This window comes from Schistocerca cancellata, chromosome 9 (assembly GCF_023864275.1).
Source record: "Schistocerca cancellata isolate TAMUIC-IGC-003103 chromosome 9, iqSchCanc2.1, whole genome shotgun sequence".
Lineage (NCBI taxonomy): Eukaryota > Metazoa > Arthropoda > Insecta > Orthoptera > Acrididae > Schistocerca > Schistocerca cancellata.
Genome location: NC_064634.1, coordinates 390,711,228 through 390,736,062, shown reverse-complemented (window position 1 = coordinate 390,736,062; position 24,835 = coordinate 390,711,228). Strand labels below are relative to the sequence as shown.

General features: G+C 38.3%; 1 protein-coding gene across 1 annotated transcript in view; it reads right to left on the bottom strand.

The window, feature by feature from the left end:
* Window positions 1-439: 439 nt before the first annotated feature.
* Window positions 440-24,835, bottom strand: part of LOC126100415 (cadherin-23) — a 410,352-nt gene continuing 385,956 nt past the window's right edge. The window contains exons 26-30 of the mRNA XM_049911011.1: window positions 23,805-24,106; window positions 17,125-17,312; window positions 16,457-16,580; window positions 10,459-10,583; window positions 440-2,111 (exon numbers count right to left, since the gene is read on the bottom strand). Coding sequence (XP_049766968.1) covers window positions 1,931-2,111; window positions 10,459-10,583; window positions 16,457-16,580; window positions 17,125-17,312; window positions 23,805-24,106 — 920 coding nt within the window. The 3' untranslated portion in view covers window positions 440-1,930. The remainder of the gene's footprint in view (window positions 2,112-10,458; window positions 10,584-16,456; window positions 16,581-17,124; window positions 17,313-23,804; window positions 24,107-24,835) is intronic.

The window sequence follows — 24,835 nt, the reverse complement described above, 5'->3', positions numbered from 1 at the left end:
TCGATAAAGCACTTGCCCATGAAAGGCAAAGATCCCACGTTCAAGTCTCAGTCTGACATACAGTTTTAATCTGCCAGGAAGTTACAATACAGAATGTGATGTACAAGATAGGAATTCTAAGGACTGCTTTGTATTAAATATCCACCATTTAATTTCTAATAGTCATGTCTTTGTTCCCATTTGAATGATATACTGTAGTTATTAGTGTATGTTGAATAAAGTCTCACATTTCTGTAAACTCAAGATTGCAGATTGAGACCTTTTAGTGCATACCTGCTTCTGCACTCACCAACAAATTCACTGAAGTATGACTGTCCCTTGTTGTTTAAGTCTCAATTTTTTATTTAGTGCATATAAATTGTGATAAATTTTATAAATATGTAGAATATCATGTTTATTCCTAAATGTGCTCTCTTTTCATAACAACATGTTTCTCTTCTGGGAAATAATTTATTTACATAAGGTTTACAAGATGAAGTTAACATATACATGCATTGAAAGAAATATTTACAAAAACACAATTTACAAAACAGTGGTATTAATACATCACAAAAATAGTTTAACACACTAATTTTCATTTACTTTGTATTTCACAACAGTAAACTAGAAGAAAATGGAAGTAAGTAGGTTGCTCCAAGCCCCATCTTGTGTTACAACATAGCACTTTCACACAATGAGTGTACCATGAATTTTTTTTTTCTCTGAATGTTAATCGATTTAGACATATGATATATGTTTCAGGGCAGATGAGGGATAAAGGCAGATCATGCAGTATTCCCTCACTTGGTCACGTTTATATGGCAGAATAAACTTTCCTCAACTAGAAGAAACATTTATGCCATTTTTAACATTGATTCTCATATGTATGATATCAGCATCTGAAGTTAGAAACTCAGAGAACTCACATCTGGGTGTGCTGTAAAGTGGGATAAATATTATCTTCGTGTTTGTGAGAGACTTGTTTAAAAAATGTGAACAAATTTTATTACTTCCGCTTATTTCATTGATGCCTGTATGTTTGTGATGGGTACCATGGTAGGCTAATAAGGACTTACTTAAAATTAAAGTTGGAACTACAACAACTGTTTTACATTCATGAAACAAAAGTAGATCATGATTCAAAGATTGAAAGTAGTCGTAAGGGACACCTCTGACAGTGAACTCATACTAAAAGCAATAAACAGTGACAGAATTTTAAACTGGTTGGTAACTTACTGACAGCTGCAATGGTCACATATTTCCCCTGCCTTTCTAAACACAGTGATTAATGAATGTCACAGAAAAGCTATATTGTATGCTCTGGCTAAATATAGCAAAATTCACTGCAGCTTTGGTTGATAGTATGACTAGTAGCTGCAGCAAAACAAACCACAGCAAGAAACTTAAATAGTTCTGAAAGATATTTATGAGACCGCACAAGTACTGTTTGGACTGCATCTCTCATTCACTTCATGTAAGATATTCATTTCTTATTTGTATTTATACATATACGGTAGTTTCAACAGCCTTAACTTGCTGAATCACAATATTTAAGTAACATATATCACAGATAGAAAGTCGGCAGTTGCTGAAAGCTCTCACATATTAATTTCAGAGCAATAAAATGTTGAAGCATGATTTAATTTATTTTTATAATTGTTGTAAAAGTATCAAACAACTTTATATTATTCACTCTTTAGTATGCTGCTGAATCCCTATATCATCAGAACAACTATCACTTTTTCTCTGCTGAATGCACAAGATTCAGCTTGTAAGTAGATATCTGTTGGATATATCATCAGGAAGACATTTCTTATAACATTTGTCATTGCATAGCAATGAATACCATATTAATAAGCTATTTACACATATCAGAAATCTGACATGAGGTAGTATTTCTTGCAGTGTATCTTTCATATGCCATAAAACACGTGAAATATATGATCATAGTTCATCGTGCTGGGATGCTGTGGTACGAGAGGTTGTCATGAGCTCCCCATTCTGCTTGTGGTGGAGGTGGCCCCAGGACAACAGTCGGAGCTCCGCCACTTGCTCCCGATGTAACAAAGCTGCCAGCAGGCACTGACAGTGTGCGTGGAGGTGGCAAGCAGCGCTTCAGCTTCTGCTTGTACCTAATTAACAGACCAATATAAATTATATGTTGCAACCAGAAGAGATAAGCGGCTCAAAAAAATTCATATTCAAGGCTATTGTGAAGACAAAAAAGTAAATCCAGCTTAGTAAAACTGTCTAAACCATTCTTTTACATTCTATGAAATTTTGAATGAACTGCGGATGCTGATAACTCCTTGGCACAATATTTTGGTGTAGAGTCTTCTGGCCTTTTTCAGCCAGGAGGCAAGAGATTTTCAATATTTCATGTTCCATTCTCTCCAATTTCAATTATCTTAAGTGTCCATGAAAGGCGATTCTGTTGTTTCACAGGATGGTAGTGATCTTTCTAACACCCTGTGAGGTGGTGCTGTGCTAAGACACTGGACATGTATTTCAGGAGGATGTGAAAGAAAGAAAAATTCACTCATAACCATGTGCAACCAGAGTTGAGGAGTCTACAGTAGGATACAGCTACTGAAAGTATCAATCAGTATGTGGTGTGGCATGAATAGAGAAATCTAAAAGTGAGGAAGCAAGTATGGTGAGCTTCAACACATTGCACAATAATTTCTTATAATTGTGGGTTGTACAAAATGATATCAATTTTATTTTATTTTCACACTTACAACATTTACAAGAGTTCCACTTACAAAATTTGAAATCAATACATTCAGTAGTTTTCCTGTAACTAAGCAAAACTTGTAACAAACTTTTAACAGTTTGTTGAGATAAAAGCTTGAAAACTAGCCCTGACATTTAATTCTGAAAACTAAAGTAAAGTAAAGCCCGTGGTGTAAGCTCTTGACTGGGCTATTGGCCTGCCTGTAGTTGTAGCGAGTCTCCACTCTGGCACTAGAAGAGGAGGGTGATGGGTCCCTCACTGTGGCTGCCTTTTATCAGCAAGAAAGGTCTCTGGTACTAATTTGATAGCAGGTTGAGTGGGCCTGGAACTGTGCTGGAGGGAACAGAATGAGGAAAAATTTGTGTCCCTTTCCAGGATTGAAACTCCAGCTGGACTCTAGTGCTCTACCCACTAGGTGCATTTATAAATTGATGAATAGAGCTCATTCAAATCAGAAAGACACACATGATTGCAATTCTCTAGCTTAATGTGATAATCCTAATTGGTTACTTAGGCACGAGAAGGGCTGTTCTTCACACCTATCAGTAAAGTGTCCATGTTCGGTTTGATGTGAACAACTGATTGTGAATCTGAAGAGAAGTTATTGTTTCTGTCAGATGTCAGTTAAGCTAAGTATGGTGAAAAAGATGTCTGTCTAGCTTTAAATGAGTGGCACTTCATCTGCCAATGATTTTAGTCTTTGTGAAAGTGTAAGCAGCCTGTTTGTGTGCAGATTTCGTTAGTAAGTTTCATATTCTGTGGATCATTTGTACGATTAATCATAATGATGTGGAACAACTCATTTTACTTTCACTTTAAACATCTGTATGTGCAAATGGCTACATGCTCATTATCTAATTTTTTTTAGAACTGTTGCGAATTAATGATTCCTACTCATCACTTTTTACATATTATAAAATTAGAAGCACACCTGCACTCTTCAGACTATATGTTGGGGGTGTGCAGAATGGAAAGAACTATGTTGTGTTTCACATTTCAACCTTGACTTTGACATTCATTTACAGAGTTATTCTGTTTGCCAAGAGAATGTGCTGAAAGTTACCTTGTGTCATTCTGTGTCAATTCTGGTGTGGGGAAATTTATTTAGCTGAGTGTGGAAGCACAAATGAACAAAACTGAACCAAACAGTAAAAACCCTCTGCATCACACATGAAGGTTCAAATCACTATCCAGAAATCCAGGTTTAGCTTTTCCATGGTACCTCTAAAGAACTTAAGGCAAATGCCAGTATTGTTCCTTTGAAAAGGACACAGCCAATTTCCTTCCTTATCCTTCTCCAATTAGAGTTTGGGCTCCATTTCTAATTACCTCATCATCAACAGAACATGAATCTCTAAACTTCCTTCTTTCTTTCCTTAATCTTTCATACTCTCATGCAGTTGCGTGATAGACCTGATCTTTTACATTATGGCAATGATCTTTTTGATCTTCTTATGCAATTCCAGATTGCACCAGGCCTCTGGCAAACATAAACTTTATTGAGGCTTAAAATCATTCAGAGAGATTTTCTTTGCATTGTCCCAGTTTGCCAACATATGTGCAATGCACTGTGATCTGGAATCATGTCTTAGTAAAATGACAGATAAATTTGATAAAATGGAAAACAGGCCATGTAAAACAGAAGCCAAGCGAGGTGGTGGTGTGGCAAGAGGCTGAACTCATATTTTGGAGAAGAGTGATTCAAATCCGTTCTAACCATCCATATGCACGATTTTCACAGTGTCTCTGAACTGCTTACTGCAAGGGCCAGTATGCTTCCCACAGAACACTAGACTGAATCTGTCTTCCTTCTAAATCAGAAGATGAAATAGATCAATCTATAGAAAAGTTAAGGAATGTGAACAAGAAATTAAGCCAAGGACTGGAAAACTAGAAAAGGGGTCAATTCATAATGATATCAATGTGAAATAATCCATAATTTGGATTACATCACATGATGCTTTTGACATATCTAAATAAAGCAGCTGTGGAAACTTTGTTTGATATAAAATTATTCAATTTTCTTTACAGTGAGGAAGTAATGAAATGGTGACTCCAAAGTTGACTACTTTAAGACTGAGAAAACAGCAATAGAACCTGTCATGATTGTTGTGTGTCTTATTACAAAATTCATGCACTAACTGAAGTGTCGGCAGACGTGCCGACACTGTTTTTAGAGAAGGAGGCCGAAATGCACGCGTCAACTCACGCAGGAGGGCGGTAGTTCTGAAACAGGATACGTAATGAATGCTATTAAGAAAAGTACATAGCTGCTGGAATACTTAACTTTAATCCATCATTTGTATACAGCATTCTTGATGATACAAGTGAGACTCTCTCTAGAAATTGTTAATGGCGCCTTGCTAGGTCGTAGCCATGGACTTAGCTGAAGGCTATTCTAACTATCTCTCGGCAAATGAGAGAAAGGCTTCGTCAGTGTAGTCGCTAGCAAAGTCGTCGTACAACTGGGGCGAGTGCTAGTCAGTCTCTCTAGACCTGCTGTGTGGTGGCGCTCGGTCTGCGATCACTGACAGTGGCGACACGCGGGTCCGACATGTACTAATGGACCGCGGCCGATTTAAAGCTACCACCTAGCAAGTGTGGTGTCTGGCGGTGACACCACACTAACTGTCAAGAAGGAATTAAAGGCCAGTCTTATTAAGAGCACAAACAATGAGAATACAGAGATTTTTTTTTAAAAAAAGGAAGGGAGACAGACAGAGGAAGGAAAGAGAAAAAAAGACAGTTGGAGAAAGACAGGATAAGAATTAAAACTGAGAAGGGGAGAGTTAGAGCAGTTTTAAGTGTAGTGGTTGAAAATCTTAAACACTGTTGGTGGTCATAATGGATTAAAAAGAAAGTCAGATGCATCTCAACCCTGGTATGGAGGTTATTTGTACTGACAAAGAGGCATAATTTAGAACTGGTTACACTTTACAACTTAAGGTATTTCTGTCTTGGCAATTTTGAAGAACTGGTTTACTGTGAATCTTCAGATTTGTGTGTGTGTGTGTGTGTGTGTGTGTGTGTGTGTGTGTGCAGCTGAGTTACTATCCAAAGATCACATGGTTTGTTCATTTGAACCAAGGCACCCCACGATAAATATCTTATTGTCTAGAATATACACAGCTACAGTAAAATACAAGAGAGTTTAATTTATGGGGTAATGGGATTTCTCGCTTCAAATATACAATCATGCAGTGATTTTCACCCAAACTGGCATGCCCACCACAAAATCAATGTTAAATTATGTTGCCTTAAACAGTAATTTATTGCTGAAGTTACAACAGACATTAATAACCAAAGACAGAGAAGCCCTAGTTACTACTAGTACATTTTTTTTTTTTTTTTTTTGTCACCACTGAAATTATGTAGTCAGAGACACTTTATGTAAGATTAGAAATGTTGCCCTATCCTCCTTACTCACATCCCTCCCCTAGCTCCCCATAAGACTCAGTGGTTATAAAACAAATGTGTTACCCACTATATTCCTCTGGGGGTGAGGGGGGGGGGGTGAGAGTCTTCCCTACCCCCACCCCTCCTCCTATGGCTCCAAGCTCATTTTGGTACCTCTTTGCTTCCAAAGAACATTACTCTGGGTTCAACCATTCGCTCTAAGGATAACTATGAAACCACTCAGCTTCCAATGAACACTACTCTGGCTTTGATTGTTTGCTCAACATTTCTGGATGTTCATATGCAGTTTGAGAATAACACCTTAATTTACACCAGTGGCTGTAAGGTTGATCATGGCATAGGATGCACCTTTCTTGTTGGCAAAGAGGTTTCTATATATCATCTTTTAAACTAGTTCTCAGTATTTACCTCCGAGATGTTTCTTTTCATTAGGTTATCTTGTACATTGAGCTACACAGAATCTCTAAATCTGTTGTATGCTCTAATTTTTTTAATGCTCTGCAGAGCCTCTGTGCAATGTACACATACCATCCTTGGATATTATTTTGGACTTCTTTGATAGGATCACTATGGTAGAGATTGTAAGTGAAGGAGTCAGACAGCTGGCAGAAGCCTTCTGTCAGGAAGTCTTTGCAGTTCATCTTGACGCTGGTGGAGCCTTTATCTGCAGGGAGGATGATTATGTCATGATTTGGTTTGAGATTGTGACTGGCTGTTATTTCTTCTGTTGAGTGGTTAGTGTTCTTGGGAAGGGTTCCAGTGAAAGATAGTGAGGCCATGTAGAAAGTTAGGAATTTCCCAGAAGGTGACCAGGGTTGGTCAGGTGGAAGGGGGAGAGAGTCATGGTTGGATGGTGGTATGAATTGAGAGAAGCTAAGTCAACATTGGGATTAGATTGGCTTTGCTTGGACAGACTGGCAGCAAAAGAGTTTCCATTGTGGGGATGAAGAGGAGGAGAATATGCCTTTGACAAATGCAGCTAGATTAAACTTGGCTGTGGCACTGAAGGTGGGGCCTCTAGATAGAAACAAAACTTACATAGGACTGAAATTTTTCTGGTAAGATTAAGAACAGCATTCTGCATTTCTTTGGATTCTGGATACTATGGAGAGTCTCTCCTCTCCCCAATAACTCTCCACTTACCCACCTTCTCCATGCTCCCCAAAATCCACAAACCCAACCATCATGGATGCCACACTGTAGCTAATTATTGTGTTTCTACTGAAAGTTATCTGTTCTTGCTGACCATCTCGAACCAATTGCCCAAAGCTTAGCCTCTCACATCAAAGATCCTAACCAACTCCTTCACTGACTCTCCCTCATCCCTCCCCCTTTACCACCTGGATCTTTACTAGTCACTGTTGATGCCATCTCTCTATACTGCAACATCTCTCACCCCCATGGCCTTGATACTACTGAACTCTACCTTTCCCAATGTCTTTCAAACTCCAGACCCACTACACCGTACTAAATATATCCTCACATGCAAGTACTTCTCCTATGAGAGAAGCTATACAAACAAATCTGCAGTACAGCTATGATTACCTGCTTGGCACCCTCCTATGTCAACCTTTCTACTGGCCATCTAGAGGAAACCTTCCTAACCTCCCAAAACCCCGATCACTTTGTCCAATTCAGGTTCACTGATGATATCTTCCTGATCTGGATTCTGGGCCAAAACAAATCCCCATTCATCCACAACTGTGACACCTCATCTTCACTTCACCTGGTCCTCATTAACTCAATAGACCAACTTCCAGGACATTGATCTCCATCTCTCTGATGGTTCCATCCACACCATATTAAACTTAGTAGCCTGAGTTTTGACAGCTGTCACCTCTTCAACACCAAAAAATTCCTACCATAGATCCTGGCTGTCCATAGACAGTATATACGCAGTAATGAGAATTCCCTTGCCCAATACGCTGGATGACTTCACAGAAAGGCAGTACCCCCAAAACTAGCCTCAAACATACTTCCATGCCATACCTTCACACACCCCTAATCCTTCCACTATGCCCAATAATCAGCTACAAAGGAGCAGGTCCCTCATCACCTATTATCACCCTGGGCTGGAGCAACTGAACCAAATCCTTCACCAGGCCTTTATTATCTATCATTGTGCTCATAAATAAGGGACATCGTACTCAAGGTCTTTCCCACTCCACCTAAATTGGTATTTCATCATCCACTCAACTCACACAACATCCTTGTCCATTCCTATGCCACTCCCACACCCTACTATTAGCCACAGAGATCATATCCTTGTGGAATACCCAGATGCAAGAGCTGCCCAATCCATCCACCCAGCATTTCCTACTCCAGTCCTGTCACCAGCTTATTCAATTCCATCAGAAGCAGAGCCACCTGTAAAAGCAACCATGTCATATCCCGACTCTGCAGCAATCACTGCCGTGACTTTTATATCAGCATGACAACCAATCAGCTGCTCACCACATTGTATGATCACCACCAAACTGTGGATGAGAACGAAGTTGACTGTCCAGTGACACAACATGCTCAGGTTCAATGGCTGGTTTATAACCCATGCCACCTCTATCCTTCCCTCCAGCATCAGTTTGTCTGAACTATGCAGATGGGACTTACCCTTGCAACGCATGCTTTTTACCTGTAACCCTCCTGGTCTCTGTCTCTGCTAATCCAATATCCCCACACTCTCTATCCAACAGTTCCCCCTTCCTCAGTCCTGTTACTCCCTCCCTATCTACACGTCCATGTCATCTGCATCATGCTCCACAACTCACCAGCTGTGGTAACCATGAGTCACATGCCTAGCCCATGCAACTGCCACCCCTCCTTCCAGCACTTCTTGCCAGCAAAACTGCTGTCTCCCTCTGAGCCACTAGCTTCATATCCCCAACACTTCATCCTGCTTTTGCACATCCAGCTAGAATAATGTAAAGTGCCAGTGTATATGTGCATGCATTTGTGTGTGTGTGTGTGTGTGTGTGTGTGTGTGTGTGTGTGTGTGTTTGTATTTGTACTCTAGCTCGTCACAGGATTTATTCTAAAAGCTATCAAGTTTTCTTTCTCTTTGTGCATGCTTGTTGATGGCTCAGTGATTCTTCTGTTATTTGGTGAGGGGTCTCCTTTACTTCTAAATTATTTACATTCTGCAAGAACTTTCCTTATTATATGCACAAATATTACAACCTGAAACTCTGAAACTGACACAAAAAACTTACATGTTCTGTTGCATTCCTCAAGGTGCAGTTGTTGTTGTACCTGCCAGTGTATACAGTGTGGGACTATTAAGTATTTTAGAGTTTCATAATTTGTAGTTTTTTTTTTTTTTTTTTTTTTATGGACTTCGTTTTAGGTCCTGCAGTAGATTTGATTTAAGGAAAGATCATATAGAAAGACTCAATTGTACAATGTTAATCTGGAAGTGCCCCTATAATTCACTAAATAAGTCTGTTAAGGATTTGGGTTCCCAGAGATTTGCTGTATTCATTGGTAGGATAATTAGAGAACGATATTGCACCTATATAAGTCGTGACATGGCTGTTAAGACAGTCTCCATCAGAACAGATCTGTCTTCCACACAGAATAGGGGTATTATATAATGAATCAGTTCAGATAATAAAGATATCAAAACTAATGTAAAAGAAGTTTAAAAGGCATCTGTAAAGCATGAGCTTACTTGAATTATAATCTCAGTTTTACCTCTTATATTACACTGGCGTGAAAAACAGATGATGATCTTATATAATTAATGTAGTTTTTGAATTTAGATGTTTTTATTCTGCTCTCCAACATTTTTCGTGCATTTTTCCCCTCTTGCAACTTGCACATGCTTCATTATCAAGGAAGCTAATTCTATAGAAAACTGTGATCATCAGTAATTAAATGACATAATCAGTTCTCTCTCATCTTTATTCTTTCTGTGACTGATAGAGAAGCCTTTTTCACTTACCCACACATGTTTGTAATGAATTTTTCTTATCTCTTTAGATTATTTATAAAACTCTTAAATTAATTATCTGTTGTTTGTCACACAGCATTGAAGGAGACAAGATACACAGATAAAATAAAATGGTGATCAGTACACTTCCATCACAACTCGAAAAAAAAAAAAAAAAGGCATACACAACAGGGGAAGGAAAAGACTAGATCCTGTAGTTCATTTTATACCACAGTTGGAAACGCTATTATCATATCAGAAAATAACACATATTTCTGAGCTTTCATGCAAATGGTTTAGTAATCTAAGAGATAATGACATCATTTGGTGATGTTGAAACTTCTATTTCTTCATATATCAGTACGTTTGTATTAAATAAAAGAACTGGAATTGCACTTACCCACTATAAAGGCAGCATGTGACAATAACAGCAATTAGAGCTGCCGCACCAACAAAGCCAGCTATTGCCAGCACCCACAGTTGTATCCACGATGCTTCAGCCTTTGCAATAGGTGGAGCACATCTCTGCAATATAAAATAAATTGCTGCTGCAATTGCTCAATCAAATGCTGCTTTCTAGTTATTCAGTTATTTCTGTTATTTGTCACTGCATTTCCATATCAATGGTTCAAATGGCTCTGAGCACTATGGGACTTAACATCTGAGGTCATCAGTCACCTAGAACTTAGAACTACTTAAACCTAACTAACCTAAGGACATCACACACATCCATGCCCGAGGCAGGATTCGAACCTGCGACAACAGCAGCAGCGCGGTTTCGGACTGAAGTGCCTAGAACCATTCGGCCACAGTGCCCGGCTCCATATCAATGTGGTATTTAGTATATACAGGCCTAGGCTGAAGTTGTAGTGTGCACCCTACCAGGTTGAATTTTGTGAAAATAAACTTGCAAGAAAAGCATTCAAAAGCATTTTTTAAATGGAAACGATGAGCTGCAGCAGTGGCAGCATCAGGGTGTCATTTCTCCTATTTCACTGAGTCAGAGGGCTACTCCTCTGGTCACTGTATGATTTTGCAGTCATAGATTTGTATCCAATTCCACGGCTAGCGGAGTTGTTGGCAAAGTTGCAGGAGGGGGGAAGGGGCGCGAGGGAGGAGGGGTGGACAGTATTTTTCCCAGATCACCAACTTCTCAGTCTTATTTACTACTCAGTACCCACTGTGGGCTTTACCAGTTTAATCATTTGGCTTTTGGAATCTCATCTGTGCTGGGAATTTATCAACAATATTTGGAGCAGTTGATTGAGGACATTTCTTGTTTAATGAAGTACCTTGGTGACATCCGGATTTCACGTTCTACGCAAGAGGAGCATTTATTAAATATACAGACAATTTTCCAGTATCTTCTGAAGAATGGCCATTATTGCAAGCTGATAAAAGTGCAATTTTAGCTCCCCAGGCTGCACACATCTGCCATCCTCTTCAATGGCTTCATCAGGAGGACATTTAGTTTGTCTGGTCTGTGGATTTCAGCAGGATTTTCAGTCCCTCAAGTTGTGTTTGTGCTCTGCTCACTGCTTGGCTGCTTTTATGCTCGCTAAACCTTTAGCCTTGGATTGAGGACATTTCTTGATTGAGGACATTTCTTGTTTAATGAAGTACCTTGGTGACATCCGGATTTCACGTTCTACGCAAGAGGAGCATTTATTAAATATACAGACAATTTTCCAGTATCTTCTGAAGAATGGCCATTATTGCAAGCTGATAAAAGTGCAATTTTAGCTCCCCAGGCTGCACACATCTGCCATCCTCTTCAATGGCTTCATCAGGAGGACATTTAGTTTGTCTGGTCTGTGGATTTCAGCAGGATTTTCAGTCCCTCAAGTTGTGTTTGTGCTCTGCTCACTGCTTGGCTGCTTTTATGCTCGCTAAACCTTTAGCCTTGGAGAGTGACATGCCCCGATGTGGCACTAGTGTGGTTCTGTCCCACAGAACCCGGATTGGACCAAACAGCTCACTGCTTACATGTCAAAGACACTTTCTATAGTGCTGAGGAATTACTCACAGATGAGAATGAGGTGCTGGCTATTGTTTTTCGGTATTAAAAACTTTCACATCTTCATGTATGGGGCAAGGTTCTTCCTTGTCACTAACCACAAACCACTGGTTTCCTTACTTGGCCCTCATTCCAAGCTCCCAGACAAGATTGTCCACTGACTGCAGATCTGGGTCCTCTTTCTCAGTTTTACTGCTCCACTACTCAGCATAAAAATCCTGATGTATTAAATTGGCTGCCAGTGGGGACCGATCTACAGTTCACACGTCAGGAGGTTCTTGTGCACTCAAATTGGACAATACTTTGCAGCAAACCTTTTTGGATTTTCCATTGACAGCATGAGAGGTTGCAACAGCCATGGCCACCATCAATCGCAACATTAAATGTTTGGGGTGAGCTTGTGGAGCCTGTGCACAGAAGCTGACTGCACTGCTGTGCCAATTTTCTCCTTGGCCAGTCCCAGAGTACCCTTGGTGCAGGGTGCACATCAATTTTATGGGTGCATTTTTGGGCAGCATATAGTTTTTGGCAGTCGATGCCTTGTCTTGTTTCTAGTACTTAGCCAAGCTATCCTTCACTTCACTGACTGTCACTGTTCACACATTGTTCATCACTTCTGCTATTGAGAGATTTCTCAGGAACCTTGTGTCCAATAAAGGTTATTAATTTCTGTCACAGGAGTTTGAAGATGTTTGTGTTCCCAACTGTCATCCCAGCATCTGCTCATTGCCCCATTTCAGCCTGCCTCTAAGTATGTTGAAGAACCAAATAAAGAAATCCACATCTGCCTCTTCCCATGACAAAGTATTGTCACATTTTCTGACTACATACAAGCTGACACCTGTCAGTACGTGCAGTCTCACAGAATGCTTGCTTGAGCACCAGCTGTGAGGTCTCCTGGATTTTTTGCACCCTGGTTCACATGTCCTGGACCACCATGGCTTGCTGTGTTTTCCCTCCAGGGTGCTGTTCATCCCCAGTCTTTTGGTCAGCAACAGTAAGATGTTCAAAAGTATTATTTTGTTCCTACTTAGTGCCTTTTTCACAAAACACAAACAGCATATAGATTCTCTGTATGGCTTTTAAAAAGGGCTAAGCAAGAGCACTGCAGCTACACAGTTCTTTTATGAAGTATATTGCCTGTTGGGCCAGAGGATGCAAACTGAAGCTATATTTTTAGACCTGACCAAAGTATTTGACAAAGTAAGCTATAGCTTACACATCATATAGGGGATCCATTTACGCACCTTATAGCAACATATTTATTGAATCATTAGCAATGCACTAAACTGAGATACAAATTACATGAAAGAAAGACATCAACTTTCAATCCACCAGTGAAGCATTAGTGCAAGGTATGCCTCAGTGCTCAATTCTTGCTCTCTTTCCCTTCCCCATATTATATTAATAACACTGCACAACCTAATAATGCCCACATTATAAGCTACATAGGTGACACCCTAATCTTATTCTATGGTAGAGAATATAAGGAAGTAGAATCTTTTGCTACTAGTGATATAAAATAATTAATGAAATACTTGAACCAAATCTTAATTATTGGCATTTAAAACAGGCTGTTCTCACCAAGCTATATAGAAAGTTCTCACCACACCAGTGTAAACAATGTACATAATATCTTGGCAACAGAAACCAGCACTGTAAAATTCTAAGTGTGTATGTTGATGAAAATTAATTTTGCATGTGGAAAAGTCAACAGTGACTTGTATCTGGTTAGCCAGCTCACCAATACAGTTACTAGTCAAACATTAGAAATAGTTTACTGTGAAACAATTTACAGCATCCTTAGTTACAGGTTGAATTATTGTGCTGTGCAGCTGATGCCCATTTAAGAAGAATATTGCTGTTACAGAAATGACCAACAAGACTTATGCAGGGGATAGGCCTTAGATAAAGATGTTGTGAAGTATTTGTGCATCACAAACAGTTAACTATATGTACTTTATACACATTTAAATTCCTTACATTTTTTGATTTATCCAACTGAAGTTATCACGTACAGTATGTACATGAGCCCAACACCAGAACAAACTATTCCTACTTTTGGAAAAGAACAAAATTAAAAATGATGGATAGGAGTCCTTGCATCAATGGATTGATTTGGTTTACCAAACTACAAAACTATTTAAGAACATGTAAGGGACTGATTTTAAAAATGAATTAAAATCTTTTCTAAGAGAAAAATGTTTATATTCAATGAATGAATTCCAAGACACTGCTAGTGATATGAGAAGATCAGTCATAAAGTAATAAATGTATAAAATAGATGTAAGATGCAACTATAATGGTACTACATATCATTTTGTAAATATAATCTGTCATATTGTTTCATATTGTTATGTCTGACATTCGTAAAAAGCCATCATTGTGCTGGTTTCATGCAAAAAAATCTAAATAAATAAATAAAAATCTGAGACAATCAGTGTGTAAACTTGGCTCTGACTCATATAACTGTCCATAATTTGAAAGGAGAATCTTCTAATGACTGAATTCCCTGTCAGGCACATTCTGGTGACTTACTCAGTAGCATAAAATGTCAACAGATGGTAGTACCACTTTCAAAATGAAATGAAATTTTTATTCTCTATAACTTCTCAATGACAAGAAGAAAAATAATTTAAAAATTGTAATGAAAAGTGTCTCCCTCTGGCAGTATTAAAATTGAAGTAACTAAAATTGAGCCCTTAACTAAGAAAGATCAGCACTGAAAATCAAAAATGTGCAAATCCATGTGTTCAGTTTGTCATATATTGTGGCATTATATGCAAAACAGGTTGAAGCTGTAGTTTGAATTTTTTAAGTAGACACAACTTTCTTTGCACTGGTGTGTGCTGTATATCATAAATTAAGGCACAAAAGATAAAGTTTCACATATATGTGAGAATGTTTGGATGAAAGTATAATTAATGTGCATAGTAGCATACAATAATGAAACAAGTGAACCATTGGTCATAAAATTTATAAACTCAATGTCACTATGCTGTCTCATAAATACAATTTGGGGACTATATAAACAGATATTTAGAGATATGTTGTGTATTCAGTATAATTTATCTTTACTTACTGACTCAATTGTAATCAAAGCATAAAGATTTCCTTGTAATCCTTTGTATGAAAACAAATACAAGGAACAGGACACTGTCAAGAACTGATGTAATAACCAAATCCCAAATTACATTAAAGGCTTGACAGGAAAACACAACAAACTGTTTTCTAAATGGGAGTAATTACTGTTAACAGAAAAACTGGAGAGCGGTTATAATGTAATGAATAAATAATATAAAAATTTAGAAATAAAAGTAACAACTCACCAAATAGTAGAGGCATCAGGAGGTCAGGATTATGAGAATGAAGGATGTGTTGTGAGGACAACTCCCATCTATGTAGTTCAGAGAAGCCGCTATTGGGGATGAGGGTGTGCAGACCCAGATGTCATGGGTTCTAAAGTAGCTGTTTAGAACATAGTATGTTGTGGTCAGTAACACACTCTGCCACTGAGTGGTCTGCTCTGTTCTTGGGCACAGTTGGGTAGTGGTCATTCAGTCGGGGGGCAGGTGGTTGGTGGTCATGCTCAAATAAAATGCTGTGCAAAAACGGCAGCATAATTGGTATATGACACAACTGCTTTCACAAGTGGCCCTGCCTCTGACAGGATAGTATAAGCCTCTGACCGGACAGAAGCAGGATGTGCTGGGTAGGTGTATTTGACAGATTTTGCTCCTGGGTGTTCCACAAGGATAGAGCCCATGTGGCAAGAGATTGGGACTGGGTGTGACATAAGGATGGGCAAGGATATTGCATAGACAGTGGACAGCATAATACCATTTTAGGAGAGTGCTTGGGAAGGAGTGTGGATAGGATGTTCCTTATTTCCAGGCACAATGGTAAAAAGTCAGTGCTGTGTGCTGTGGTAGGTGTAATATACAGATTTTGCAGATATGGCTAGGTTGTAACCACACAGGAGATAGGGACCAAGAGTGGGGAAGGGAGGGAGGGGAAGAGGGAGGGAGGGAGAGAGGGAGAGAGAGAGAGAGAGAGAGGCTCAACAAAGGATTTTTCCAAAAGGCAGCAAAATTTTCACTCCTGTTTATGTGCCAGTCACAATGACTCAACACTTCTACTGTTTGGTTTGTTGCTACCTCTACTTTAAATTTATTCAGTTCTGCCAGAACTTTCAATTGCCATATTACTCTCAAAAATTACAATGTCGAGGAGGTGCTTTGTCTGTCCTGCTATAAATATCTGCTAAACATTGTAATAACTGAAAATGAAAATTAACTTTACATTTTAAGTAACATCTATGACAGGTCACTGTCTTTTCATGAAAGGAACAATACATCTACAGAGTAGTTGCTCATCTCACCTGCACTGCCTGAACTCCAAAGTCACTGTACACTTTATCAAGGTCAGAATTGCCAGAGTCTCGTAGTAATGACTCCATATCTTTTAGATCATAACTCTCTTTTCCCACTAGTTGGAAGCAAGAACTGTAATCAGAAATATGAAATTTAGGAATAGCACTTTAAATATGACTTTACTTACATCTGTTTCTTTAAGTCATGATAGTGAAAAAACCTAATTGAATAATACTTGATGATGACAAGGACAGACTATTCAGCTAATATAATGTAAGATATAAGATTAACAATCACACATGTATAAAATGTTAGGTTGATTGAACCTGGGTTGGGTAAGATCTCACATGTACCATATGCTAATGATAAAAAGAAGTTGTTCATAACTGACTGACATGAAAGACACATCAGTTATGGAGAACAGAAAAAGAAAGTGAGATTAATAACTGAAAGTGTGAAACCAGGTCAGAACACATAGAAAACCTGCACCCAACAAAATAATAATGAGTCTGGTGTAATCAACAGATGGTAAATTACAATTTATTATTCTCACTGTCAATTTTTACGCACTATGGTGGATTGAAACTACATACAAGATAAAACCTGTAAAGAAATATAGAATGGTGAATAACTTTTCATTCTATTAGCAGGATGATTTACAGCCTACAAAATATACCTTGTACTGCCAAAATCCAGGCTTCCATCATCCTTGCTGTAGAACTGTGTATCATACACATTCAGACTGACTGGAAGCAAAAGAGCTTTTTCGACAGCTCGCTGGAACTCAGGTAGAAGTCGACGTATCACTGTAGGTGGCCGAGTGAAGACAAATCTCAGAAGATCACGATCTCGAACTACAAATATCTGAAAAATAAAGAAAAGTTTTCTCTTAAACTTTAAATTACAGTGTTGTTTGACTTCATTACTTATGTAATACACTCATTTTTATATCTTCACTGAAACACAGTACAACATACAGGAGATTCAAGATGATCATGTGCCTCTTATCTGACAGTTTGCGTGGCCAGTGAGAGTGTTTGTTTGTAAAGGCAATAGTAACTTTGAAATTAATTGAGATGCAGGATGATACAATGGTATTTTTGTTTCTTGGTGTTTTGATTTCTTGTCAACCGTGGAGGAAGCAAGCATTATGTTTTCTATTCCAAGTCTCATATTCTTGGATATGCAAACAACACAATCTGTTTCCTTCCTAGTGTGTAATGCAATACAGTTGTGTCACTAATACATGTCACACACTTAACTTGGTTAGGCTAAACTTAATTTTGTAAATATTAAGAAATTTACAGCTATAAATGTTAGCAGTTTTCTGCCTCTTTTATGCCAGTTTTGCCTTGTTATGTTACCAATTTTAGTTTGTCATTGTGCTCTATAAAACTAATCTCAAGAGAGGGTCACAAATAGTTACCTCAGTAGCTTGTGTCCACATACACTGTTAATGACATACAGCACTGCGTGTAGAGCAACCAAGATCAAAGGCTAAGGCAATATTGGATATATTCTTTCACACCACTGCTTACTTCTATGTAACATAGACTGAAATTTTCTGTTTGTAGATAGAGAAAAAGTAAGAAAGCTGTCTGCCCACGACAGTGTGGTTTTATAGCATTACTATTCCAAACTATAGTCAAAGTGTTTGTAGGAGACAAAATATAAAATCAAGTCAAGTGTTCATGAGACTAAAGAGCAATCAAATCCCTGTCCCTGGATTGCATTACAATATGTGTTTGTACTGTTTGTAACATAAGCTAAAAAAATTTTGAAAATGGAAAGTGGTCCAACTTTGTTATGAGCTAACTGTAGGTGATACTTTTTTTAAGATTCATAGACCAGCATCAATGGGCAATCTTATGTGGAGTCTGGAAGGACTGGAGCACTAAGTGAAATCTGAAAATTTGATTCACCTTACTGAGTATGCTAAAATTACTGAATCTGAAGGGCACTGATCTTGAGAAAATGCAATATACCTGCAAGATAAGCTTTGTGCCAATTGTCTACAAACTGTGTTGAACTGTTGAACTGTTAGAATATTTTGTGTACCTAAAATTGAAACTGACATATATAGGATCTATTAGATAAACTTTTTTACATTTTGAGGGAGATTCTTCACACCAAACTGAGATGATAAGTCCCTAAAAATACATGTAACAAATCCTTTTGTAATTAGTTCTCTACTCAGAAATCCATAACCAGTGCTCAAAATAATTTCCACTGTCATCTACCCATACATGCACAGGCACTCACTGAATTGCATACGATCACAGGAATTGCCAGTTTTTTCTGGTGTTGTAGGAGTCATACCCAAAACCTGTTATGAACTGGATTTATCTCTAATTTGAAAATAAGAAAATAGGACAACTGTTGTACTCTTTCAAAAACTTTTGGATTGTGTAAAGTGGCTTTGCAGGATAACATGACATCCTTATAAAATAACTATGTGTTAGGAATGTCTACTGAATAAGCCAGTTGCTCTAGGTAGATTCAGAATAAAACCTTGTAATATGAGCTAGGAGCAGATACAGACCTACAAGACTCTCTCCTGCAATTCCAGCACACATATAATACTCATAACCCTCTGGTGGAGCGCATGTGTATAGAAGCAAACTGGTGTGTGTGTGTGTGTGTGTGTGTGTGTGTGTGTGTGTGTGTTACACCTGTGATCTGATCTGTGTTTCTGCAAAAGCAGAACTTACATATGGTCATAGCAATCGCCGATCCTTTCTGGTGTCATGGGAGTCTTGCCCAAACCCAAGTATGTTGTCTCTAATTTGAAAATAAGAAAAGAAAACAACAGGCAACACATGATACTAAGCAAAGAAGAGCACACAAAGCATTTAGTGAGGGCTACCACATATTGTTTGCTGAGGTTGGTGTTCTTGTAAATGAGGTAGTTTGGGCCTGACTTCTGCCAGAGAACTTATATGTATGAATACTACATTTGATTAATTAAATTATGTGTGTCAGTCTCAGATCACATGAATGGTATCATTAGCTGTTTTGACTCATTACCAAGTCATCATCAGATGATTTGAAAGAGTTACATATAACCTGTCAGGTGAAAAGGTCCCAAGAAGTGCTCACTCATTGAACTAAAGAAGAAATGTATAATTTAAAAAATTCAAAGTGTGGTCATTGTGTTTACATAACGCAGAATGCGTGCTCTGCATGTGTATAAACTGTTTTTATTTGTGAGTCTAGTCTGTTTTAGTAGCATGTTGACAAATTCTGTATCAGTTGTTTGATGCAGGAGATAAATGAAAGACAGGATCAGCAATACGTAATGTGTCGAGAGTGGTAAATATGTTTCACAAATATGTACTGACAAATAAAAATTTGTTATGATCCATCATCTAAACTTAGATTTCTGCTTTTTGCCAGCAGCTGTGTAAAGAAATAGGCTATTTAAGCATACTGCCAAATTTGACTTAATTTTTTACTGCCACTGATGTTTTCACTTGTTACTTCCAAAAACAACCACCGAAGGTTCTCCCACAGGGAAAAGTTAATTAAATTGGAGTATGTGTAACTTTAACAAAGATAAATTTCAGTAACAGATGTTTGTTTGTTTCTTTGTTTGTTACTTGTTCCACAGATCAAATTTCTAATAAAGTTATTGATGTGGAATGTACCAACAAAACATATGTACATAAAGACAAAAAAATTATATGGTGGCATGCTGGCTATTTATAGCTTTCATTTCTCTAAAAATGACTATTGCTACACAAGAATTACTCTGTGGTATAGAAGGAGTTGGTAAGGAGAAATATATTTAATCTATATTTGAAAACACACTATCTGTCAGACAATCGATTTCTATGACTCGATAGTCACACAGTTTCATAGTTGCATATTTCACCCCTTTATGTGCTAAAGATATATTCATTGCAGGGTAACACATGTCACTTTTCCTCCTAGTGTTGCACTTGTGACTGCATCTGTTACTCTCAAACTCAGGAGGGCTGTTGATAACAAATTTCATAACTGAATAATATACTGTGAGGCTGTGGTTATATCCCCAACTACCTAAAAAGATGCCTGCAAGAGGTGAACTCCACATATGATTCTAATTACTTCCTTTTGCTATTTTTGCTTAAGTGAGGAGTTACAATAGGACATTATCCCATAAAACATCAATGAATGAAAATATGTAAAATATGTTGATTTACTGACTTCTGTATCCCTAAAGCTGGCAGCTATTCTAATGGTAAAAGCAGCCAAACCTAAACATTTTACCAGGTCTATTACATCATTTTTTCCTGTTTAAATGTTCATCTGTTCATCAATAACACAGCTAAGAACTTTCTACCTTGTTTATTATTTCTTATTGGTACACTAGGTTAATAGGATATGGGAAATTTTTCTCCGTTAATGCTTTATTGATCATTTTCAAGACAAAGCTTTATCATCTACAAACAGGACTAATTCTGTTCCCTGATTAAAATAGAATGGCAGATCACTAACACACAGCAAGAACTGCAGTGGGCCAGTGATTGAACCCTGCAAACTCCCAATGTAATTTCTTTCTGTGTAGATAATGTGGTATCTTTCTTTGTATTCCATGCATTCTCTTCTCCTTCCCAAAAAATAACCCAACAATCCTGCATTCTCTTTCTTAAATAAGAACAAAATCAGGCACATGCTGAACTACATATTCCACAAAAACTTAGCTCCCTTATTAGAATATTTTGCAGTCAAATGCTTTTGGCAAGTCACAGAAGGTCTCAACAGCTGATATTTTATCATTTAAAGGTTTTATAATGTTCTCAGTGAATGTATAAATAGCTGACTCAGTAGAGTGGTCCTTTTGAAACTCAGACTGTGATTGGCTAACCATCCAATTACTACAAAGGTAGGTGACAAGCCTTGAAGACATTACCTTCTCAAAAAAATTAGAAAATCATGTAAGGGGTGACAAAGGGCACTAGTTACGGAGTCAATATTCTTGTAGGGAGGCCTAACAATGTCATATTTCAATATGTGAGGGAGAACACCTGAATTAATGATGCATTACATAAATGATGAAGAACATTACATATTACATACAGCACCACAACTTTTTAGGTACTCATTAGGGATATTATCCACCCCACATGAACTTTTGCGGACAGGCACAATTAAATTGCACACACCTTTTGTCACGAAATGAAAGAGAAACACACACCATTCACTCACACAAGCAAATATACCTCATGCAAACATGATCAACAACTCCAGCAGGTCAGACCAGAATGCAACTTTCACGTGTAATGGAAGCAGCAATATGGAGGGGGGCAGGAAAGGGGGATGGATAGCAGTGTACAGGTGGGGGGAGGAGGAACACTGTCTGGCACAGTGTGCAGGAACTAGAGTGCCAACAGGCACAGTGTCAGGAGATCATGGGACAGGGAGGTGCGGAAAATGAGTAAAAAGGAGAGGAGCAAAGGAAATCAGGTGGGCAGGTGGCAGAGGGGAGGAGGTGATAGGACAGAAGGGATGGAAACTGTTGTGTAGAGGGTGTGGGAACAAGGTAGTGTGACAGGTTGAGGCCAGAGTAACTATCCCCCACACCATCCAGCAAACAGTTTCCTCCCCCTCTGTCCTATCATCTCCTCCCCATTCTTGACTCCCACCCTCTTTATTTGCAACCCTCTGCCAATGCACCCACCTGTCTTTCTCCGCTCCTCTCCTTTTCATCCATTTTCCACCTCCTGCCTCACAACCTTCTGATGCTGTCCCTGTTGGCTGTCTAATCCCTACACACACTGCCAGAAAGCACTCCTCTCTCCCCCCACCCATACACTGCTATCGCTTTCCCTTCCCTACCCCCTCCAGATTGCTGCTTCCATTACACATGAAAGCTACATTCTGGTCCAAGCTGCCAGAACTGGCAGTCATATGTGCTTGAGGTATGCTTGCTTGTGTGAATAAATGGTGTTTGTTTCTCTTTATTTTTCTGATGAAAGCTGTAGCTAAAGGCTTATTTGTGCCGTCTGCACCTTAATGTGTCATCACTAAGGTAAGTAGCACACTATTTTGTACCTTGTTAATATTCCAACCTGGAGTTTCCATTGTTTAAATTAACAACCTTTTTGTTTTTAACCTCCTTTATATTCTGATGAAGCAAATTGGTTTTGCCTCTCTCTATGCTTTTATAAGAGGAACTGGCAGTATCTGTCCAGTCATTTTCTTTATACTGTCTGTCTGAGTTTGACCTAAAGTTGGTGGCTCATCTAACTCCAATAACAATGGGGGAAATGATGTAAGTGTAGAAAGAAACAAAACTCTCTCTGCAATTTCTATACATAAATGGCAATGTCCTGACTGACTGGTTGACTCACAATCACCCAGTCCAAACCATTCTGGATAGAAACTTGAAATCTGGAGAAGGAATGGATATTATTTTAAGAAGGGAATGTCATTTAAAACCAGATTTTTTGAAATAGCAACACTAAGGGAATGAAATAGAGGATGAAAGTTTCTTTAAAAAAAAAGTTTATATTAAGGCAATTTTGAAGCTAGACCTGCAAAAAGTTGGTATTTGCTTTCTCAGTCACAAATAAAGAAACACATGTTATAGCATTTTTGTAAATTTAACTCTGTTGGGATGAAAGAGAGGTGAAAGCTTTTTTAGAAAACATATCATTATTAAAGAAAGAACTACTAAAGTAGTTTTAAAGCTACATATATGAACATTGGTATTTGACTTCTCGGTTACAAATAAAAATATGTGTTTCAGGGTTTTTAGAAACTGAACTTTTAAGGGAGTGAAACAGGGGGATGAGATTTTTTATGAAAATATTTTATTATGAAAGCATTTTCAAAGCTAAATCTATGAACATTTAAATTTTGCTTCTCAGTTAGAAATAAGAAAACACATGTTTAACTGTTTTTGGAAATTCGACCCATATGAGGGTGAAATAGGGGATAAAAGTTTTTATGGAAATATCTCATTGTGCAAGCATTTTTCAAGATAAATCTATGAAATTTGTATTCTATTAGAAATAAAACATATACATGTAACCATTTTTGAAATTCAACTCCTAAGAGGAGGAGGTGAAATTTTTCATTGTGAAAGAATATGATGCATGAATAAGCAACTGAATGAGTGCCTCAAACTAGGCTGAAACTGTGGTATATTCTTTATCTAAGGAAATAAAGTCAAATTACATGCCCTACCGACTAAATAGTTTTATTACTGAAAGAAGAAACTTAATTAGCACAATATGTCCCTTTTAAAGAAAGGAATGCACTGCACTAATTCATGAAATTTCTGTTACATGACTGAGTACATAGCTAGAGCTTACAGAATGCCATATCAACACAGAATTATATGGAAAACAGACAATAAGAAATTATTACCTTCACCCTTGCTTCAGCCAACCAGTCCTCTCGAAGGCTATTATTGGCAATAACATGAAGCTCAAAATAGCCATCCACAAAATCCAACATGCTTCCAAATGTTCGAAGTTCTCCTGTCTTCTCATCTAACCGAAATGTTGCATTTCCATCTGTTTGTGTGCTGACAACATCTAGTCTAGATGGTGCAAATGAGAAGAATGTTGTGTTAACCAGCATGTAGCTGAAAGGATCAGCTGTTGCATCAGCATCTGTTGCCTCTAGTGTCAATAAGGAAGTATCAATGGGCACATTCAGCCGTACACCTGAAACATATAGGAAATAATGTCACATTCTCTTCTTGCCATAATCCGGGACCAACTGTGAGAAAAAAATGCTCCGAATACTACACAAAATGGTTTGAATAACTAACAACTAGTGATTAAAGTATATTCAGCATTTTGACAAACATATCTAATTTCACTTCCTCGCAGATTAAAATTGTGTGCTGGACCGAGACTCGAACTCGGGACCTTTGCCTTTTGCAGGCAAGTGCTCTACCATCTGAGCTACCCAAGCACGACTTACACCCTGTCCTCACAGCTTTACTTCTGCCAGTATCTCATCTCCTACATTCCAAACCTTACAGAAGCTCTCCTGCAAACCTTGCAGAACTAGCACTCCTGAAAGAAAGGATATTGTGAAGACATAGCTTAGCCACAGCCTGGGGGACATTTCCAGAATGAGATTTTTCACTCTGCAGTGGAGTGTGCACTGATATGAAACTTCCTGGCAGATTAAAACTGTGTTCCGGACTGAGACTCGAACTCGGGACCTTTGCCTTTCGCAGGCAAGTGCTCTACCATCTGAGCTACCCAAGCACGACTCACGCCCCGTCCTCACAGCTTTACTTCTACCAGTACCTTGTCTCCTACATTCCAAACTTTACAGAAGCTCTCCTGCAAACCTTGTAGAACTAGCACTCCTGAAAGACAGGATATTATGGAGACAGGGTTTAGCCACAGCCTGGGGGATGTTTCCAGAATGAGATTTTC